Source organism: Pygocentrus nattereri, chromosome 26, assembly GCF_015220715.1.
Source record: "Pygocentrus nattereri isolate fPygNat1 chromosome 26, fPygNat1.pri, whole genome shotgun sequence".
Taxonomy (NCBI): Eukaryota; Metazoa; Chordata; class Actinopteri; order Characiformes; family Serrasalmidae; genus Pygocentrus; species Pygocentrus nattereri.
Window position 1 is genome coordinate 9,236,760 of NC_051236.1, and position 18,911 is coordinate 9,255,670.

Consider the following 18,911-nt stretch of genomic DNA (forward strand, 5'->3'; position numbering starts at 1 on the left):
GGGAATGTTTGACCATTCTTCCAGAAGCACATTTGTGAGGTCAGACGCTGATGTTGGACGAGAAGGCCTGGCTCACAGTCTCGGCTCTAATTCATTCCAAACGTCTTCTATCGGGTTGAGGTGCAGGCCAGTCGAGTTCTTCCACACCAAACTGGCTCATCTATGTCTTGATGGACCTTACTTTGTACACTGGTGTGCAGTCATGTTGGAACAGGTAGGAGTCATCCCCAAACTTTTCCCACAAAGTTGGGAGCAGGAAAATGTCCAAAATCTCTTGGTGCTGAAGCATTAAGAGTTCCTTTCACTGGAACTAAGGGGCCGAACCCAACTCCTAAAAAACAACCCCGCACCATAATTCCCCCTCCACCAAACTTTACACTTACAACCACGCAGTCAGAGAAGTATCGTTCTCCTGACAACCGCCAAACCCAGACTCGTCCATCAGATTGCCAGATGGAGAAGCATGACGTAAGGCTTGGAGGCAGCTGCTTGGCCATGGAAACCCATTCCATGAAGCTCCCTACGGTGCTCTTGAGCTAATCTGAAGGCCACATAAAGTTTGGAGGTCTTTAGTGATTGACTCTGCAGAAAGTCGGCGACCTCTGCGCACTATGTGCATCAGCATCTGCTGACCCCGCTCTGTCATTTTACGTGGCCTACCACTTTGTGGCTCAGTTGCTGTCGTTCCCAATCGCTTCCACTGTGTTATAATACCACAGACAGTTGACTGTGGAATATTTAGTAGTGAGGACATTTCACAACTGGACTTGTTGCACACATGGTGTCCGATCACGGTACCACGCTGGAATTCACTGAGGTCCTGAGAGTGACCCATTCTTTCATAAATGTTTGTAGAAGCAGTCTGTAGGCCTAGGGGCTTGGTTTTATACACCTGTGGCCATGGAAGTGATTGCAACACCTGAATTCAATGATTTGAATGGGTGACTGAATACTTTTGGCAATATAGCGTGTGTGTGTGTGTGTATATATATATATATATATATATATATATAGTTTTAGGCCAAAAGCTTCTCAAATTTAATGTCTTGGGCATCAGGCACTGTATTCTTTAGTATTTCATGTAATACTTGAAAAACTGGTGGAGTTCCCCTTTAGCAACTAGCCATTTTCTCCCTAGACATTACTAAACCCATGCCAGCATTTACAGCAGATCGGCAAGAACATCTTCCATGTGCACAATTTTCATAAAATGCTTTATGTGCTGCTGAAAAAATCATAGGAACTATTAAAACTCTTCATTGGTTCCTTTATATCATATTATATTCACAAATGACATTCTGTGTTTTCCTGATGGGTTGATATCTCAGTGTAAAGGATTATGATGGTTTAACAGGTGTTCTGATTCCAGATGTATTTGACTGTTTCCTAATGCAATCTAAAGGTGTCCTACAGGAAACTAGTGGTCTATAATGGTAACCCTTAGCAAAACCTGAGTTTAAGTCCTAATGGCTCTAATGGTCTTTACTCATCAGGGCTCATCCACTGGCTCACAAACTGCAGGTCTGCAGGTTTTCTCCTCTTCAGAACTGCTCTGAATGACTTCACTCACATAAGAACCATTTACCCTGCTGAAAAAGACCATTAGAGTCCATTAAGATTAAAACCTAGGGTTTTACTTTCGATTGAGAATTGGCTTAATGGTTTCCAACAGAGAGACCTTAAGATCCCATTGGGAAACACCTACAGAATCAGCCATTGGTCACGTGTTAAAGCATTAGAGTCCATTGAGATAGGAAAAGCCAAAACACATTACAAAACCGTGAGGAACCAACAGAAACGCTTAATGGTGCCTGTGGGTTTGGTCAGCAGGGTGATTGACGCTTCACTGGAAACAGTTCTACAGGTCAACTCTTCGGGGTTTGGCGGCTCCAGGCTGAGGTTAGGTGGACTGGGCTGTACAGGGCTGTACTGGACTGTACGGTGAGTGATGTTATAACTCTGTGAACCCGAGCACAGTCAGTGCGTCGCGCGCGCGCGCGCCCTCGCCCGCGTTCTAACCGTCAACCGTCTCGGTCTTGTTGCCACAGCAACCGCTGAGGAGAAATCTGTGCAGCTTGTGGTGCCGCATTGAGGGGGATGTAGCGCTTCTGCTCGGGCAGATGGGACCTCAAGATTGACCGTGACTCACCAACAGCAGGCGACACGGAACGGCGAGAAAGGGAGAATGCTGCTCTGATTCGCCCCCTCCTGTCTCCGGCTTCGGAGACACCGGCGCCGGACACGCGTTTGTTTTTCGCCCCGCGGAGCTGGGAGCGGAGGGTGAGTGTTGCTGGATGTCCGTTAGTCCTCGGCTACGTGTTGACTGATTATTCGGAATCGGCAGCCGTTAAAAACGCTGTAAGGATCGCGCCGTTGATCCGGAGACAGACTGACGGCCAGCGAGGCAGATGTGGTTACATTTGGCGCCGAGGCAGCTTAACGATGAGAGTTTGTTCAGAGGCACAGACGCGCCTGACCCGTCGTTTGGAGTCCGTTACCTTTAGTTAACTAATTGTTGTGCGCGTTTCAGCTGCCAGCCCGAATCGCCATGGGACCGTCAGGAGTTACAGAAGCAACAGGGACGATTTCTCATTCGGTCATTTCCCTCTAGAAGCCTGACGATGCCAGTTGATGGAATCAGCCTCTGATTTTCTCCTTTAGTTACATAACGCCGTGTTATGGAAAGCCGTTCCTGCCGCTGTGGAGATTGTATACAGCCACGTAGTAAGTCATAATAATGAGAACATTTCCCATAGTGTGACCGATTGTCTCATAATAATGACTTACAATCTCACCATAATGAATATTAGCTCGTAATGAAGTCAGAATTATGCGCTAGAAGCTCATTATTATGAGATAGCAAGTCGTAATTATGAGAAAGTAAGTCATAATTATGAGAAGTCAGAAATATGTTTTAGTAAGTGGTAATTATGAGATTATAAATCATAATTATGACCTAGTAAATTTATTATAACGAGATCACAATTATATGCTAAGTCATAATTATGAGATACATAGCTATTGATACAAAGATATTAAGTCAGAATGATACAATAGGGTCTCATTACTATGAAATATTAAGTAATAATTATGAGATACGAAGTAATCATTATGACTTGGTGTCGCATATCATGACTTTCTCATATTTATGACATAGCATCTCATAATCATGAATTGCTGTCTCATAATAATAATCTGACTTACTTTCACAGAATTATGATAAAATAGATAAGTCATAATTATGACCTAGTAAGCCATTATTTTGAGATGCCAAGTCATAATTATGAGACAGGATCTCATTGTTTTGAGATGCAAAGTAATAATCATGAGATCCAGTGTCATAATAATGAGATACTAAGTCATATGAATTAGTATCTCATAATTATGACTTACTATCTCATAACTATGACACAGCATCTCATAATTATGAGATTATTACTTTCTCATTATTATGACTCACTAAAAGGCCAGTGGTGGACAAGGGCTTCCAGACTATATCAGCCTTGAACCCATTTTTTAAGGCTAAAGTATTTGGATGTCTAATTTCTTGTCCATGTTTCTGAATCAGACACAGTTTTAACGTCAGAGACCTGTTGGATTATGGCAACACATGAAATGAAATTGAGGCTCATGTTGTTCTTCATCATGATCCTAAATACTAATTAATAACGCTATTTTTGCAAGCGCTTGACATTCTGCTCAGCTTGTCTTTCTTGCTGCAGACAGTGGCTACGTTCTGCTGCACAGGCCTGAAAGCTACTCCCTTATATTCCTCCCTCTAGTGAAAACAAGCCAAGCCTCAGCATAATTTAGGCCTAAACCATCCATATGTGCTGTCTGTCTAATTACAGCAGGCCAGTGTTTTCCCTCTCACCCAAAGTGGGCCCTCTACAGTCTTTGAATCGTTTGTTGATGATCAGGATGGGTTTGAAGTGGCACTGAAACTGGCTATGAAAGTGCATCATCATGTAGAGGCTAGTGGTGCCAGTACTGTAATGAACTGTGGGAACAGTCAAAGAGAGGCTTCACAGAGTGTTACATAAACTCTTAAGTGGAGGGCGAATTCTAATTAATTCAAAGAGAAGAAGCTGCCTCGACACTATCCTATAGACACGATCCCCATAAGCACCTACTGGCCGTAATAGGGCTTGAGAGACTAATGTGTTAATGACAAAGTGAGAAGACGTGGATTAGTTGTGCTAATGCTTAGGCGGTGAGAATGAAATGGGCAAGGACAGACATGAAGGTAAAGGACTTGCCTTATAGGCTCTGTAAAAACATTTAAAAAAAGCATTGCTATTAAAGGGTAATTCCAGATGTTTTTTCAAAATTTCTGCATAATTCAGTCTTGGAGACTTTAAGTCATTCATAGTGGAATGATTCACGATTCAAACGTACACTCTCTCTGTAAGGGGTGGTGATAGGAACCAGGGGATTGCAGCATCTGCAACTCTAATACAGCCTCTAGTGAACCTACTTGTGCCTTCTGAGCTTTTATATATAATGTTGCTAATGGTAAAGTAGTGAATAATCTGAAAAAATACATCTGGCTACAATTTTGCCTGTACATGTACCAGCCCACCACAGATTGCTTAAAAAAATATGTTTTAGGCCAAAGCCTTTTCTAAAAATGTTTGTCTCAGGCATCAGGCAGTGCATTTTTAACCATTTCATTAACTTTATGTGAAGGAGGTTTTAGAGGCATTAAACTCTACGGACGTCTGGTTCCTATCACCACCACTGTGAACAATTCTGACTCTGCAAATTTGTCCAGAATGAAGCATTTTACACCAAACCATTCTGAATGCCTTTATTTACATCTCAACTGTTTAACTATGCTGACGTTTTGAAAAAACGGTGGAGTTCCCCGGACGTTTTTCTCTATAGACATTAGTAGACACATGCCAGTGTTTAAAGCAGTTCTGCAGGAACATCTTCCCTGTGTAGAACTTTCATAATTCATAAACACCCACTGGTCCACAAACTGCAGGCCTCTAGATTTACGCTGTTTCATTTACTTTGAAAAGCCCCCCAAAAAGAGGAGTGGTTTCAAAACTAGGCCACTAACGACCTGTGTTAGTCTGACAGCTCCGTGCCGGCAGTGGCGTGGAAGAAAGCGGATTTCTCGAGCACTTCCACTCCCATGTGAGATAGCCACCAAGCTGTCCCATCAAATCACACACAAAGAGATAATGCCGTCTTCTCAGTGCAGGTGCATTCTTTAGAGAGATAGGAGATAAATTTAGCAATTGGCAAAAGTCCAAAAGTTGCTTACTGAAGGAAAACAGAGAGTAGGCCTGCAGACCTGTTAATACATGTGGATAATGAACGTGTTGGACTGGAAATGGTGTCAGCAGCGCTTTATGTTTGTTGCTTTTCTGAAGTGGTAAAATATGCTGTAAAGATTCGGTGATCTAGGGCTTGTAAAGGATGCTTGTTTTGAATCAGTATTTGAATCTTAGATCAGTTATTATATTCAGGTTTACATCATTACAATTATTGTACAGTATTTTCTATGTGTACATATCGCTGCTGTCAGAACAAAACCACATATCTCCAAAATAATAACTTCACAGGAAAGGGAAAAAAACCTAGTTTGCTTTTAATGTAAGTCAATGGAACCAGATGCTTTTTCCAGTCATTTTGGGCCGTTTCTGTTTGTCTATTCTCATGAGAGTTGCACACAATGTGAAGGACAGCAGGCTTTTTTGAAATTATGTCAAAAACTGAAAGATGGACCATTCTCATGAAAAAGCCTCAAGCCATCTCTGTAAATATTTGTGTCAGAATCATCACTTAGATAGACTATATTCATGTAGTATAGCATAAAAGTGCTAAAATTATTGTTTCTATTTTTTTTTACCCTAATTCTCATTACTGCAGCGAGTCTGTATGTCTGTTTCTCATCATTTTATGTATCTAGTTTTATTTCTTTTTTAATTGGAAAATAAAACTTGATTGACGTTTAACTGCTAGATATATTAAATTTAATGATCACAACAACAGTGTGGCACATGTAAAAATAAAAACCTCAGTGGTTGTCAAAATATTGCAGAAATGAGATAAAATGGCAAAATATTACATTTTGTGAAATGAATTTATGTTAATAATTAGCATTAACGTATTTAGTCCAACAGCAACATGCAGATTGTGAAAAGAAAAGTTAAGGGAAAAAACATTATTTATACATTTATCTCATTGTGGTGATTTTGGTCTCCTACCTCTGAAAAGGTTAAAACTCAATTTACAGATAATGATTCAGGTTTACTTTTAATTATTTAACCAGGTATCACTGTTTATATGCAAAGACTTAATCATGAAATCATTCAAGTTTAGCCATTTTTACTTTTTCACATTGGGCCCCAGTGTTTGTCATATACATCATAATAAGCCGTAATTGAGCCCTTGCAATAAACACTAGTGAGACATTTTTTTGTAAAAAGTCATAAAAGCATGGTATGGCAGTGTTTGATGGCCGATATTTAAAATAAAGGGGTCACTAAAATGTAAATACAGCATAGTCTGGCAGTGTAATGTAAAAGGTGGAAGGTTAATACATGTGTTTATATTGGAGGGGCTCAATTATATTACTGACATAGTGAAATAGTCTGAAGATGCATACATTTTAATAATTTGAATAATCTTTAATCTGTCAATCTTACTTGTGACCCTGCAGGACATTCAGAAGTCAGGAGTGCAGTGTAGCTCTCCTGAGTGCTCTGAATTGAGTGCAATAGTAGGAATTGAATTGGCCATTAAAGTTGAGCTGCAGTGATCAATTTTGCATAGACTCATTTTGCAATCAATCAAATCTCCTGATAGATGGATCACCCACTTTATTGCGGTGGTTTCATCTCCAGAGGCCTAGTTCTCATAAGCAAAAATGGGTTATTATGGTCTGGAAAGGTGTGATTTTAATTTTAATGTAAGATTAAATAGCTAGATACCCTAACTGGATTTTGGAATCTGCTTTTTGTTAAATTTGGCATGAAATTACAGCAGCATGATGAGCTCTGTTCTTTACACCTGTTCCAAGAAGACCATATAATGACAAAGTCATTAATTATAAGAGTTTTTATTTAATGATTAAACTCAGCAGATATACAGTGTTCTTTGAAGAGGATGTGTACTTGTTCTAAATGTTTGCATAAAAGTATATGCTCTCTGAATTTTGTCATTTCAATATGCTTGGGCAGCTACACCACTGCTTGCTGCTGAGCAAAAAAAAACCCCCACAAAAAACAAGGATCATCAAAATAGAAATATTAGAGGAGGGCAAAACGTTCTTTACTTCTAATGCCAGTTAAAGTAAAAAGATTTTATCTTTGTCACGATTGGCCCCTCCCAGTTTCCCCCATGTGCTTTTTAAATTTATTTTTGATCTTCCACATGCGTTTGTTTTGGTCATCAGTCCTGCCCCCTTGTTTTCTTGACTCTGCCCCTGATTAGTTTCACCTGTTTCCTACCTGTCTGTCATCCTTGTGATTATTAAAGCCCTGTGTTTGCCCCTAGTTTTCATTGGTCTTTGTTTGTTTGTGCTGTTTGTTGGGTGTATGTATTGTATTCTTGTGTTTGCTTCTTGTTTGAGGTTCTGTGTTGTTTATCATCTCTGCACCCTGATCTGGTCGCCTTGGCTCTATGACCCTGGACTGTCTCGACCCTAATTTTGGATTTGCCCACAATAAAAGTCGATTATCTCAGCATATGCGTCCGCCTCCTTGCTCCCCGGCGTTACAATCTTAAGTAATTCTGAAGCCTTTTTATTTGTTGTAACATTTCCACACAATGTAAAGGACTGCTGCTGTATCCAAATGATATAGTAAAACAAAAACAATAAAAATTGTCATATGTCATAATTCAACATCTTTTAGTAGGTGAAATGAATTGAATGAATAAGTGAATGAACTGAGTAAATAAAAATGAAACATCAAATACAATCTACAATATTTTTACTCTTTGATTCATCAAAAAACAACTAAATCAAAATAACTGTACCTGAGTACAGTATTTCCACCTCTAACCTCGTTCCTTTTATTAATGAATATTGATAAAAATATATACATTCAGTACAGACATTCTGTTTTATAATAGCAGTGAATAATGCCATAAATATTTTAGCAAAAACACAATCATTTAAAAAAAATATGATGACACTTAAGAAGAAAAATGACAGACTATTAATCACTGTTATGGCATAAGTCAACAAATGACCATAGTACAGTAGTGTTGAAAACAATGCCAGTGCAGGTTAGTACTTTTTGTTGTTACTGACTAAAATAAAACCGCCAATAATTTTTGGTATTAATTAGAGTTTTAAATTGTGATTAATGGCTATAATTGATATCAGCCCTTTGCAACTTCTTGCACAATTTCTAAAAGTGAGGGGTCATTTCAAAAGCACATTTTTGAGTGCAAGGGGTCTTTAAAGATCTGTCACCATATATTACAGAATATTTGATGCTCTTTGCAGTATATCGTCACTGTCAGAACAAAATCTTGTATATCCAAAGCAGTAATTTTACAGTTAAATCAACACTGTGTAAGCTGTAGGGATCTGGAGACCTCTCTGGTGGAAATGTGTAACTGCACACAACAGAAGAACATTTTGTAATGTGGGTTGTGGCTTGGACCCCTTCCTCAAGCGGATGAATATGATGATTGTTAGAGCGTTGAAAGAGTGTTGAAAGAGAACTGGTGGTGAAGGACATGTCTTCCGAGGGTGTGATTGTCAGCATATTTTGTTTATTTTGCACTAGAGGTCTAAACATTGAGCCGCACCTTCTTTTACAGCCTCTGCACGACATAAAGACAGTTGACGTAGTCCAAACTCCCACCAAAGCTCCTCTGACAATCACTCCCAATAGCTTGTTGGCACAGACATTTAATACTTTTAATATATGGATTTCTACAAACTTCTATTTGCCGTCTGCACTATCCTTTTCAGTATGTGATGCACTTGGATCATTTTCCTGGCAAATTCTCTGAGGTTCCAGTTGTATTTTTTTAATGGTTGCTCTGACACTGGATACTTTAAAGCTGTGTGAAGCCCAAGATTTTTCAAGGTGTGCCAATGACTGCAGAATCCACTGTATGTGATTCAGGTTAAAGACGTTCTGTGCATACAGAAAGATCTGTTTGCTCACTGTTTTGCTGAGTAAGGCTTGTGAAACATTCATGACTTGTTAGAGATGAACGCTGGGCCAGTAAAAAAGTAAAGATGCAGAAGCTGCATGCAGTTGCTTTACATGCAAGCCAGATTTACTTTGTTTGCGTGCTTGACTGAGAAGTTATCATGCAAGCCCAGTGTTTCCTAATTTAATCTGTCGTATTTGTTGTGCTGTTGAAAACTGTGACATAACAGGAGTAAAGTTGACAGAGTTTATTAGTCTAAACCTTATTCACAATTGGACTGCACAGTACCTTTTTATTGGCAGTATATTGAGGATAAGGCTTAACAGTGATGAGGAATATAATGAAATCTGGACAGTTGAATGAAGTGTCTTTGCTTTTATAGAAATAATGTCCCTTTAAACATCTAAAACCCCTCTTCAATCTATTAGTAGACTATAACTCATGTCAAACTGCTGTTCAGCCGATTAGTAATCGATAAGTCATCTCAGATGTGTTGTTTGGTCAATCAATCAATTATCTATAATTCATTCTTGTTACTTATTTTACTGAAACAGCTGATTAAAATATAACAAAAATAAAACAGAGGATTAAATAAAAGAAAACAATGTCATTCAGGGTTCAGCGTTCAGTGGTTTAATCATCTAACAGCATATTCTTTTTGGGGGGGGGGTTTACAATACTGGATATGGAGAGTACTGTATATTTATGACATACTTAAAGGGGCATTTCAGCCTAAAACTAGCCTTTAATATGTTATTTGTAGTGTTTTGTAATGTTCTGTAGCACAGAATTGCATCATCCAGCGTCACTGGCTTGACAGAATTTACAATTTTGTATTATTTTTGCTTTTTTGCCCATCACTGTTCTTACACTAAGGTACCCATTCTGCATTGCAGAAATACAAACAACCATTGGGTACCTTCTTGCAGTGATGCACAGGCTACTGGATACCTACGTGATTTTTGGCTTCCAGTCAGTAACATATCTGGGTTCCTTATGTATTTGCCAGCCAGCAGCACTTGAAGTTTTACAAAAGTTCCTCCCACCTTCAAAATACATCATCAGACCAATGCAGCACCACTGCAAAGGGCAAATGGGTATGTTTACAGCAGAAGCAATTGTGCATCTTTAGGTTTTAAGAAATTATGCTGAAGTTAAGTTTAATAGTCTTGCCTTTTTCTTTGTTTAGCTCACTGTTGCAAATGAATGTGAAACAAAACAGAAAATGCAACAGAAGCGTATTTGTGTTAAAGTCATTCTGACTAGTCAACAAAAGGGTTCAGGCATTCAGGCTGTTTAGTATTCCTTACATCACTCTGCAGCAGAACTACTTTCTCTTCAAGGAAACAGTTCTGCTTTCCTCCCGAGTGCAACGGCAGCACTGGAGGAAGAAAGGAGAGAAGACATGTGCACTGCCAGGAGGAATGAAAGTTGTAGATACGTAAACAGCGTGTCAAGGTGTTTGTGTATACGAGGGTTACACATGTCAAAAATCATGAACTGTGCCTTTAAAGCGCAGGGATTTGGGAAGGAAACCCAAAGGGAGGTATAAATGTTGGCACAGAAAAATAGGTTTGCATCATGCTTGCTGACCACAGGACAGGGACACAGATGGTGTTTGCTGGTTAATCTGTTACATTTCTGGCATCTCTACCTGTACAATGTTCCCCCCTCTCAGGGACTAAAAACACTCACACCTTTGTTTGTTTTTAAACAATGTTAGGACATGAATTCTATTCCATGTTTAATATGTGTTAGCACTGCAGTCGTTGGAAAACATTGTAAGCTATACATTTACCAGTAATTTGAATGTGATTGTTACTGGCATTTTATCTTGAAATAAAGGACAGATGGTGTTTTCAATGTGTGTAAAAAGTAATGAAAACAATGGAGTTGGAGAACGTTTTGATTTGATATTGACAATATATAAGAACCTATACATAACAATATATCCCATATGTACTCTGGGGGACCATGACTATTAGAGCTAGGCCTTTAGTGTCTTGTGTGTGTATATATTATATGCTAATTTCTGCCACTCTCTAAGGGGAATACTAATAGTGTGTTAATGTTAAGCTACTTGCTTAAATATTGCTTGTATTAGTGACATATCTAGAACTCCCAGAAGGCTTACAGGCTTACAGTTTCTTACAAAATTGGTCCCATCTAAATCAGACCATGACCTCTACTATCAGTTCCTGCTTGTGTTATTCATTAGTTATTCTGACGTGTAACCATTAGATATAAACCATTAGATATAAAACATTAGCAGTCCACACAGCAACAGGTGACCAGTCATTTCTAATTTGTACCTGCAATTTGTTGAAATGGTGGCAGGGCTAGGAATGGAGATGAACTTTTCTCAGATTTATGCAAATGAACTATAATGAGGTGAAGTGACCATCATAAACAGCATTCATAAACATTTCATCCTTATTTTCATCCATACTGGCATTTCATCCTTATGCCCAGTAGTTTTATACCAAAAAAGGAAGAGAAACTTACAAACTTGTGTACTTATATGTTTTGCATTTTCTTTTCAGCTACTAATGTGAACAAACAGTAAGGCCTTCTGCTCAGCTCCTGAAGGCCTACCTAATGGGAGAGCTTGGTGGCGTTACAATAAAATAAGAGCAGTGGTATAAAACTTGCAGAGTGTAAATACAACGTGTAATGATACTATTAAATAAAAATAGACTGAAAAGTACAGACATATATTTTAAATTCCTGGAAAACATGAGGCCTTCCCCAAAGGCATAGAAATGCCTATAAAACTAGGACCAGATTATATTGCTGTTGTCGGAAGAAAACCTTGTATCTCCAAAATGAAAACTTTACAGGAGAAGGGAAAATCCTACTTTATTTGTCAATGGAAGTCATTTTGGGCCATTTCTTGTGGTCCACTTTTCATGAAATGTACACACAATGTAAAGAACATCAGGTTTATTCAAAATATGTCAAAAACTGAAAAACGATAAGTGATAGAGTTTTTTTTCTATGATAGAAATGTTTACAGAATATTAATAAACCTAACCTGACCTTTTGTAAAAACCGCATCCTTTTGGTCCTGACATTGTAGGCTACTCGTGTTCCTTTCTGGTCAGAATGTTTTTTTTTTGTTCTGAAAATGTACAAAAGCAAACGCTCTCCCACACACATAAGAGCTTTCGCAATGCATGTTGCTACAGCTGCAGCGCCCCAAAGCAGCAGTCGGCCAAACAATTTTTCCTTATAGTTGTGACATTATCTCTTAAGACTCACAATAAAACTACAACAATCCATGCATGCTGAAGGGATGCTGGTGTCAGTTTGAGATAGTCTGAGCTCTCTAGAATGTCTTATTATAGACCTTTGGGCAGAGCATGTGCCGGCTGGCTTATGTTGCATGACAGGAAGGAGGTCACTGTGGGGTGCTGAAGTCCTCGGGTTTCCAGTCTGATAAAGTGGTGCAATAAAGGCAAAACAAGCAGAAATAGAAACACACAAACAGGTGTTCAGCAGCACCTGAATAGCATCTAAAAGAAGCCTTTTCTTGCTGTGAATAGAGAGCAGTTTCCTTCAGCGCTGTGGATAAGCTCTCCATACCACACAGGTTAACATGCATCAGTGAAGATGCAGCTACATTGATTACTCAGCTAAATGTAGATGTCCCCTCAGGCGTGTATTGGCTTGCTGCATTTTTAATAGGTAATGAATTCAAGCTGGAAAAAAAAATCTTTTCACATGCTGTGCCCCCTATGTTCTGGACATGGGGGCTGACCCGCTGTCTTCTGCTCAGTAAACCGCCCGCTGCTATTTATGTAAGCTTTTTGCATCAGGATCCCTCAGAGACAAGCTGCCATACAATGTCAAAGTCATAATTTCTCTGTCTCTCCTCTCCTTCAGGGGGTCGATGTGCATGTCTCTGCGTATATGTGAGTGTGAGAGAGTGGGGTACTCTTAATCAGAGTCATCAAGGACAGTTGGGGGGCTGCTGTGTTATATAAAGCCCACTCTGTTTCCTCCAGCACGGGCGTGTGCTATTTATAGGCCGGGTTCAAATTCCAACAACCTGCACTACGAGACAGAGAGAGAAAGAAGAGGGGGAGAAAAGCAAAAACAAGGCGAGAGATAAGGAAACGGAGGTGTTACATAACATAAAATGAGATGTTCGTGCTTGGCGGCGTAACTCTGGCAGTGGGCCACCTGTAGGTCCGTGCATGAATCATTCTCTCAGGGGACTAGAAAGCTAATTACGCATCCAGGCACCTGCATCAGCTCCTTAACTCAGCCTGGAGCACTGCATCCCACCACACCCTCTTTCTACGTGAGCTTTCCTTCGTCTCTTGTGCAGCGCTCGCGTGGATGCAGCCCACTTGTCAGATGTAAATAATGAGCCGTATGCTAAGACCACCATAATTCTCCCTCCTTCATTTCGTAGATGGTATAGAGTCACACTCGCATACACACAGCTATGACGTAACCGACAGCTTTATGTGTGTGAAGGGTGTGATCAATGCAGAGGCTGTAAATAAAGTGAGGTTAGAGACAATATAAGGTTTTTGATCAAAAAGGGCAAGTTATCAAGTCACAAAGTGCACAGTTGTAATTCATAATATGGGGTGACATTGAATGACCCCAAAGATTACTGCTCTCTTTTTCTCCTCTCTAGATGCTCTCAAGGGAATGCTGGTTTATAGTGATGACATACTGGCAGAAGAATAGCTGTCAATGAAATGTGTTTTTTTTAATACATGCTGTCACTGTCACAGCAAAACTTCATATGTTTGAAATGTGACTTTACTCTTAATGTAAGTGAATCAGTAGAAAACATGCTAAATATGGTGTGTGTGCGCGCAGTGCTGTGAGTCACTCTGTAACGCCTGAAATAATACTTTAAAAGTCAAAGGCGTCGGGCTGGATTTGGTGGGAGTTTTTCAGACCCCCTCATGCGTCTTTATGTGTTATCGTCACACGCACAGACTCACAAAGAAAGTCTGGCTCAATGTTTAGGCCTCAAATAAAAAATCGAATTAAACTGATGATGATGACAATAGAAGATCCTTCACTTACATCCTCGGGAGACACATCCTTCACCAAGTTTTGCACGTTGCATGCAATTACACATTTTCACCAGAGAGGTCTCCAAGTCCCCAAACTTACATAGTGTAACTTTAATAGAAGTAAAGATTTATTTCTGGATCATTCTTGTTGGTCTGATAATCATGAAATGCTCATGCAATATAAAGGGCAGCTGCTGTTTTCAAATGGCTTTCAAAAAAGAACAAAGTTAGATATTATTTTTCTAACATTTTATGATGCAACATAAATAACTTTATTAAAGCATTGGTTTGGCAAAAAAAAAAAAATCCTATTTACAGTTTTCCACTTAAGCCAGATACACTTGATCAGCCAAGACATGTTTGGTGTCCAAATTTTGTTTCTTTAGTTTAGTGCTGATGCTATGTGGCCAATGTTGCTAATAAACACTAGAGGTCAGTAGTCACCCAAATCTTTTCCACAAATACATTTCTAAATCCAGGTTTTCATCAAGGTTGTACATCCAGGTTTTTATTAAGGTTGTGCAGATTTGTCGACTGTTTCAGGGCTGTTTTTAGAACGAATGACTGAGAACTATAAAAATGATCAATCACAAAGGCATTTGGATGCTAGATTACAGTCGAAATGAAGAGCTGGATGTGGTTTGAGGAGTTTGAAGTTTAAGGGCTGTATTAATGGAAGAGATTTGGGTGTCGTTTTACTTCTTGGCTGCATCCAGAAACCCCGAAAGCTACTTTTTCCTACAAACCGGAAACTGATTTCGTGACAGCATCTCTCTGGCTTTCTGAATATAGGAGCACACAAGAGAAGCTGCTTAAAACCTGCCAAAGCAGCTTCCAGTGGAGGATACACAAGAATACTTTACCCAGGAAGACTTTTACAGATTTTAGAGCGACATCACTGCAGACACGACCAGAGAGAACAGACAAACACAGAGCAATCATTCTGAGTTATATTTGAGTTCACATAGTCATATGTATTGTGTGTTTTCTACTACACTCTTAAAAAAGATGGTTCTTCAAGGGGTCTTGAGTAAAGAAAATGGTCCTATATAGAACCATGAATTCTCAAAGAACCCTTTGTGTGATTAAAGAGTTCTTCAGACTGATTGAGAATGTGCTGTAGATAATTCTACATAGAACCTTTTTGAAAAAGGTTCTATATAGCACCACAAGGGTCCTTCTGTTGTGATGATGTCAAGCTTGTAACAGTAGAAGAACTCTTTTTGGTGCTGTATAACCTTTTTCAGGTTCACACAAAACACACAAATGGGAATAGGCAGGCTCAGTACAGCAGCTTGATTGGCTCATGTCATCAAAAGTCAACATCAAATTTAATGGTATTTAAAGGTATCATTTCTCCAATTTATGCTCGTTCTCTACTTCTAGTACTTTACTCTACTTAAAGTCCTCTAGTACTTTAATTCAAGCCTGTGATATTCATGATGGAGTTCTTTAGGCTGTTAGCTATCTTTTAGCCTGTTAGCTGGCTGACCAGCCAGAAGATAAGTTGCCAGCCCCTCAGTTTAAACCAAAAATGTGTTCTCACTTCATCAATATACTCGGTGGTCCATGCAAGCAGCATGAGAGTCAAAGATTATTCCATTAACAGCACAAGGGTTTTTTGTGCTGTGGTGTAATAATACAGAGTTCAGTTGTTGTGAGGTGGTCATAGGTGTGCATATATCATGGATTTTACAAAGGGCTTAGAACGTGACCCAGCCAATCAGGTTTTAGGACTGGACTATCCGTTTTATAAACATCCAAAAACATAAATACATTTTGGGGCCACTGTATTCTCCATATTAAATCAGTAACACCTGAAAAATGCATTACTTTTGTAACTGACAGTTTATTTTTACTTCTTATTCTTGTTATTTCAGAAAGAAGAGCTTCCCTCTGAATGTTTGAAGTTCAATGCTTGATGGACATAAAATGTCTATCGTCTTCACTTAAGAACACTTTGCTGAAGAAATGGACCCATTTAAGGATGACCTTACCCAGTATTTTAAAGACTATTTTTCCTTCTGCAAGTTCCTATATCAGCTACGGATAACTGTGGAGCAGCATTGTCTCAGGATTCTGAACTAGAATGAATTCAGCGGCTAAAGCAACAGCTCTACAGTATTTCATTACCTCCTATTTAATAACTAGTGTTTCTTTTCTTGATTGTCGTCACTCCGTGCAACTCTAGACCAACACACTTATCTATATGTATCAATATAAGTTTTATGCATGGAAAATAAGAATTTGCATGCACTACTGTGAAAATGTGAATTATAGCTTTTAGGGTCATACCGGTTATCAGCCCCTCAGAGTTTAATGACTGGGCTGATTTAGATCCTCATTTAGAGGTTTATTATTTGCTCACATCTGTAGCTAATGTTACATCAGAGAAACTGAAGAGTTCTATGAAATATGAAACCATACTATTAAAAAATTGACCAAATAACATCTCTTAAGCAACGCAGGAATCAAGGAACACTGAGCAGGACGGCCAGTTATCAGCCTTGGTGTTTAATCACTAGGTGGAATTTAATTGAGTCAGGGGTTTGATCATTTCCTTTGAGGAAGGCAGCCGAACAGCTCTAAAAAAAAATGACCCCGCACTATTCAAACAGAATTTGAAATAAATCCCCTAAAAAGCTACCGCAAAGCAGAAATCCGGGGGCGCTTGCAGGGCGGCCAGGTGCTGTTACGTAGCACGCTCAGACTCTATACTTCTTAACGTCCCCACCTGCATTCTGGCCCTATCTGCTCCTCTTCTCCCACTCTCGGGATGAGCCACAAATCAGACTCGGAGGCGGAGGCCTCGCAGGCGTCCGTTGTCTACACACTAGAGGAGCTGGAGTGCAAGATCTGCTACAATCGCTACGACATGCGCATGCGCAAGCCCAAGGTACTCAGCTGCCTGCACCGTGTCTGCGCCAAATGTCTGAAGAAGATGGTAGAGCTGGACGCATCGCCCAGCATCGTCAGCTGCCCTTTCTGCCGCCATGAGACACACGTGCCTGACGAGGAGATCTGGCTGCTGCAGGACGACAGCAACATCCTGGCCATCCTCACCTACCAGGACCAGGCCAGGAAGAGCGGCTCGGCACCCGCTGGCGAGGTCCTGCTCACCCCTAACAGCCTGAGTGGAGGTGGGAGTGGAGAGCAGGCCCACAGCTCTTCCGACTGCTTAGTCATCACCATCATGGAGGTCCCGGGTGAGTCGCAGTCTTCCGACTCCATGAGCATGCTGAACATGGTACGCATGTACCGGCCGGCCAGCTTGGACTCACTGCCCTGCCACCTGCCTGTGCAGAAGTGTCGCGCATGGACGTCACGCACAATACCCCGCTTCCTCATGGGCTTCCTCTGCCTGGTGTACTTCAGCTCGCTTCCGCTGGGTATCTATCTGTTGATGATCCAGCAGCTCACCTTGGGTGTCATCCTGGTCAGCCTGGTACCCTCCACCCTGGTCCTCTGTGTCTTCTATGGCTTCTGTCAATGCCTGTGCCATGAGATCATGGAGGCTATCGCCACATAGCCAATGTAGCTTCCACATGTTTTAGCTCATCACTAGACATTATGCACTTCACTTAGCAAAACCTGTAAAGAATAAAGCCAAAATCACAGATGTACCTGTTAAACCCCTCGTCTGACCGCTCACCTACTGTTGCACCGGAATATACCAGCATTTATCAGTGAACTCAACAATCCCCTTCAGATTGTATGCAGGACAGGACACCTTGAGTCAAGCAAGTTAAGACTTGGCAGTTAAGACTTGGCAGGTTGTGTGGATTGAGCTTAGGCTGCCTCAGCTTGCTGGCATTTTTGTATTTGTTAGCTCAGTCAGTGGGCCTTCAACACAACTGTGATCCTTTTACATACCACTAATAAGAGAATGAGATTCTATTGTACCTAACATGGAAACTATGGGCTTTGTTCTATTACATGAGTCAAAAATGTGTCCTATCTATATTAAGTTGTTTTATGAAAATCTATTTGTTGTATAACTTTAAAGCATAGTCACCATATCTTTGTCAAAGTTTCTAGTTGCCTTTGTAAGGCATGTCAATTCCCAAGCTGTATTTTAATGTTGTATATGGAAAAACAATGTGTTTGTCATTGCTTTGAGAATGAACAAATACCTTCTAACCGCCTAAACTGTTATTAGATATTCAATAAAGACTCAAAAGACAGCCAGCTGGATGTCACTTGATGGGGAATTGTAAAGGCCTACCATACTAGCTAAAACTGAATTCAGCTGAGAGGACCATTTTTCAGTGTGTTTAAATAATGAAATGTTTCTATAAACATCATTGCAGTATGTCGTCTGAATTTTAAAAAACGATACTGACAAAAGAATGGACATAATCAGAGAATTCAGTTTGATATGTATTAAAATACTCGAGAAAGTGATTCATAGCCAACGTAGCTTCCATGTGTTTTAGCCCATCACTAGACATAATGCACTTCGTTTAGCAAGACCTCTAAAGAATAAAGCCAAAATCACAGATGTGTCTGCTAAAGCCCTGTTTAACAGATGGCCAAAGGAAGTGTGAGAGTTTATGACTGTGATGTTTTGCTAGCTGAATGGACTAATCTTAGTGGGGTTGCTTGGGATACTAGACCTGTGGGAGCGCTGATGTGTCAAGGGTCCTCTCCTCATCGACCTGCTGCTTTCAAACGAGCCTGAGTAACCACAGGGGGTGTCAACAAAGATTCCTGGCCTGTTCCTCTGCAGTCCCGCAC

General features: G+C 40.1%; 1 protein-coding gene across 4 annotated transcripts; it reads left to right on the forward strand.

Annotated features, from left to right (window-relative positions):
- The first annotated feature begins 1,613 nt into the window (after positions 1-1,613).
- On the forward strand, positions 1,614-18,578 carry LOC108410937 (E3 ubiquitin-protein ligase RNF182). Of its 4 annotated transcripts, XM_017682267.2 has the most exons (3): positions 1,614-1,941; positions 2,049-2,280; positions 16,055-18,578. In XM_017682267.2, exon 3 carries the CDS (start codon positions 16,951-16,953, stop codon positions 17,701-17,703), a length of 753 nt encoding a protein of 250 aa, XP_017537756.1. In that variant the 5' UTR covers positions 1,614-1,941; positions 2,049-2,280; positions 16,055-16,950; the 3' UTR covers positions 17,704-18,578. The 4 variants fall into 4 exon arrangements, with proteins under 4 accessions (XP_017537756.1, XP_017537759.1, XP_017537757.1 ...); XM_017682270.2 differs by lacking the exon at positions 2,049-2,280; XM_017682268.2 differs by lacking the exons at positions 1,614-1,941; positions 2,049-2,280 and adding an exon at positions 2,298-2,724.
- The last annotated feature ends 333 nt before the right edge of the window (positions 18,579-18,911 follow it).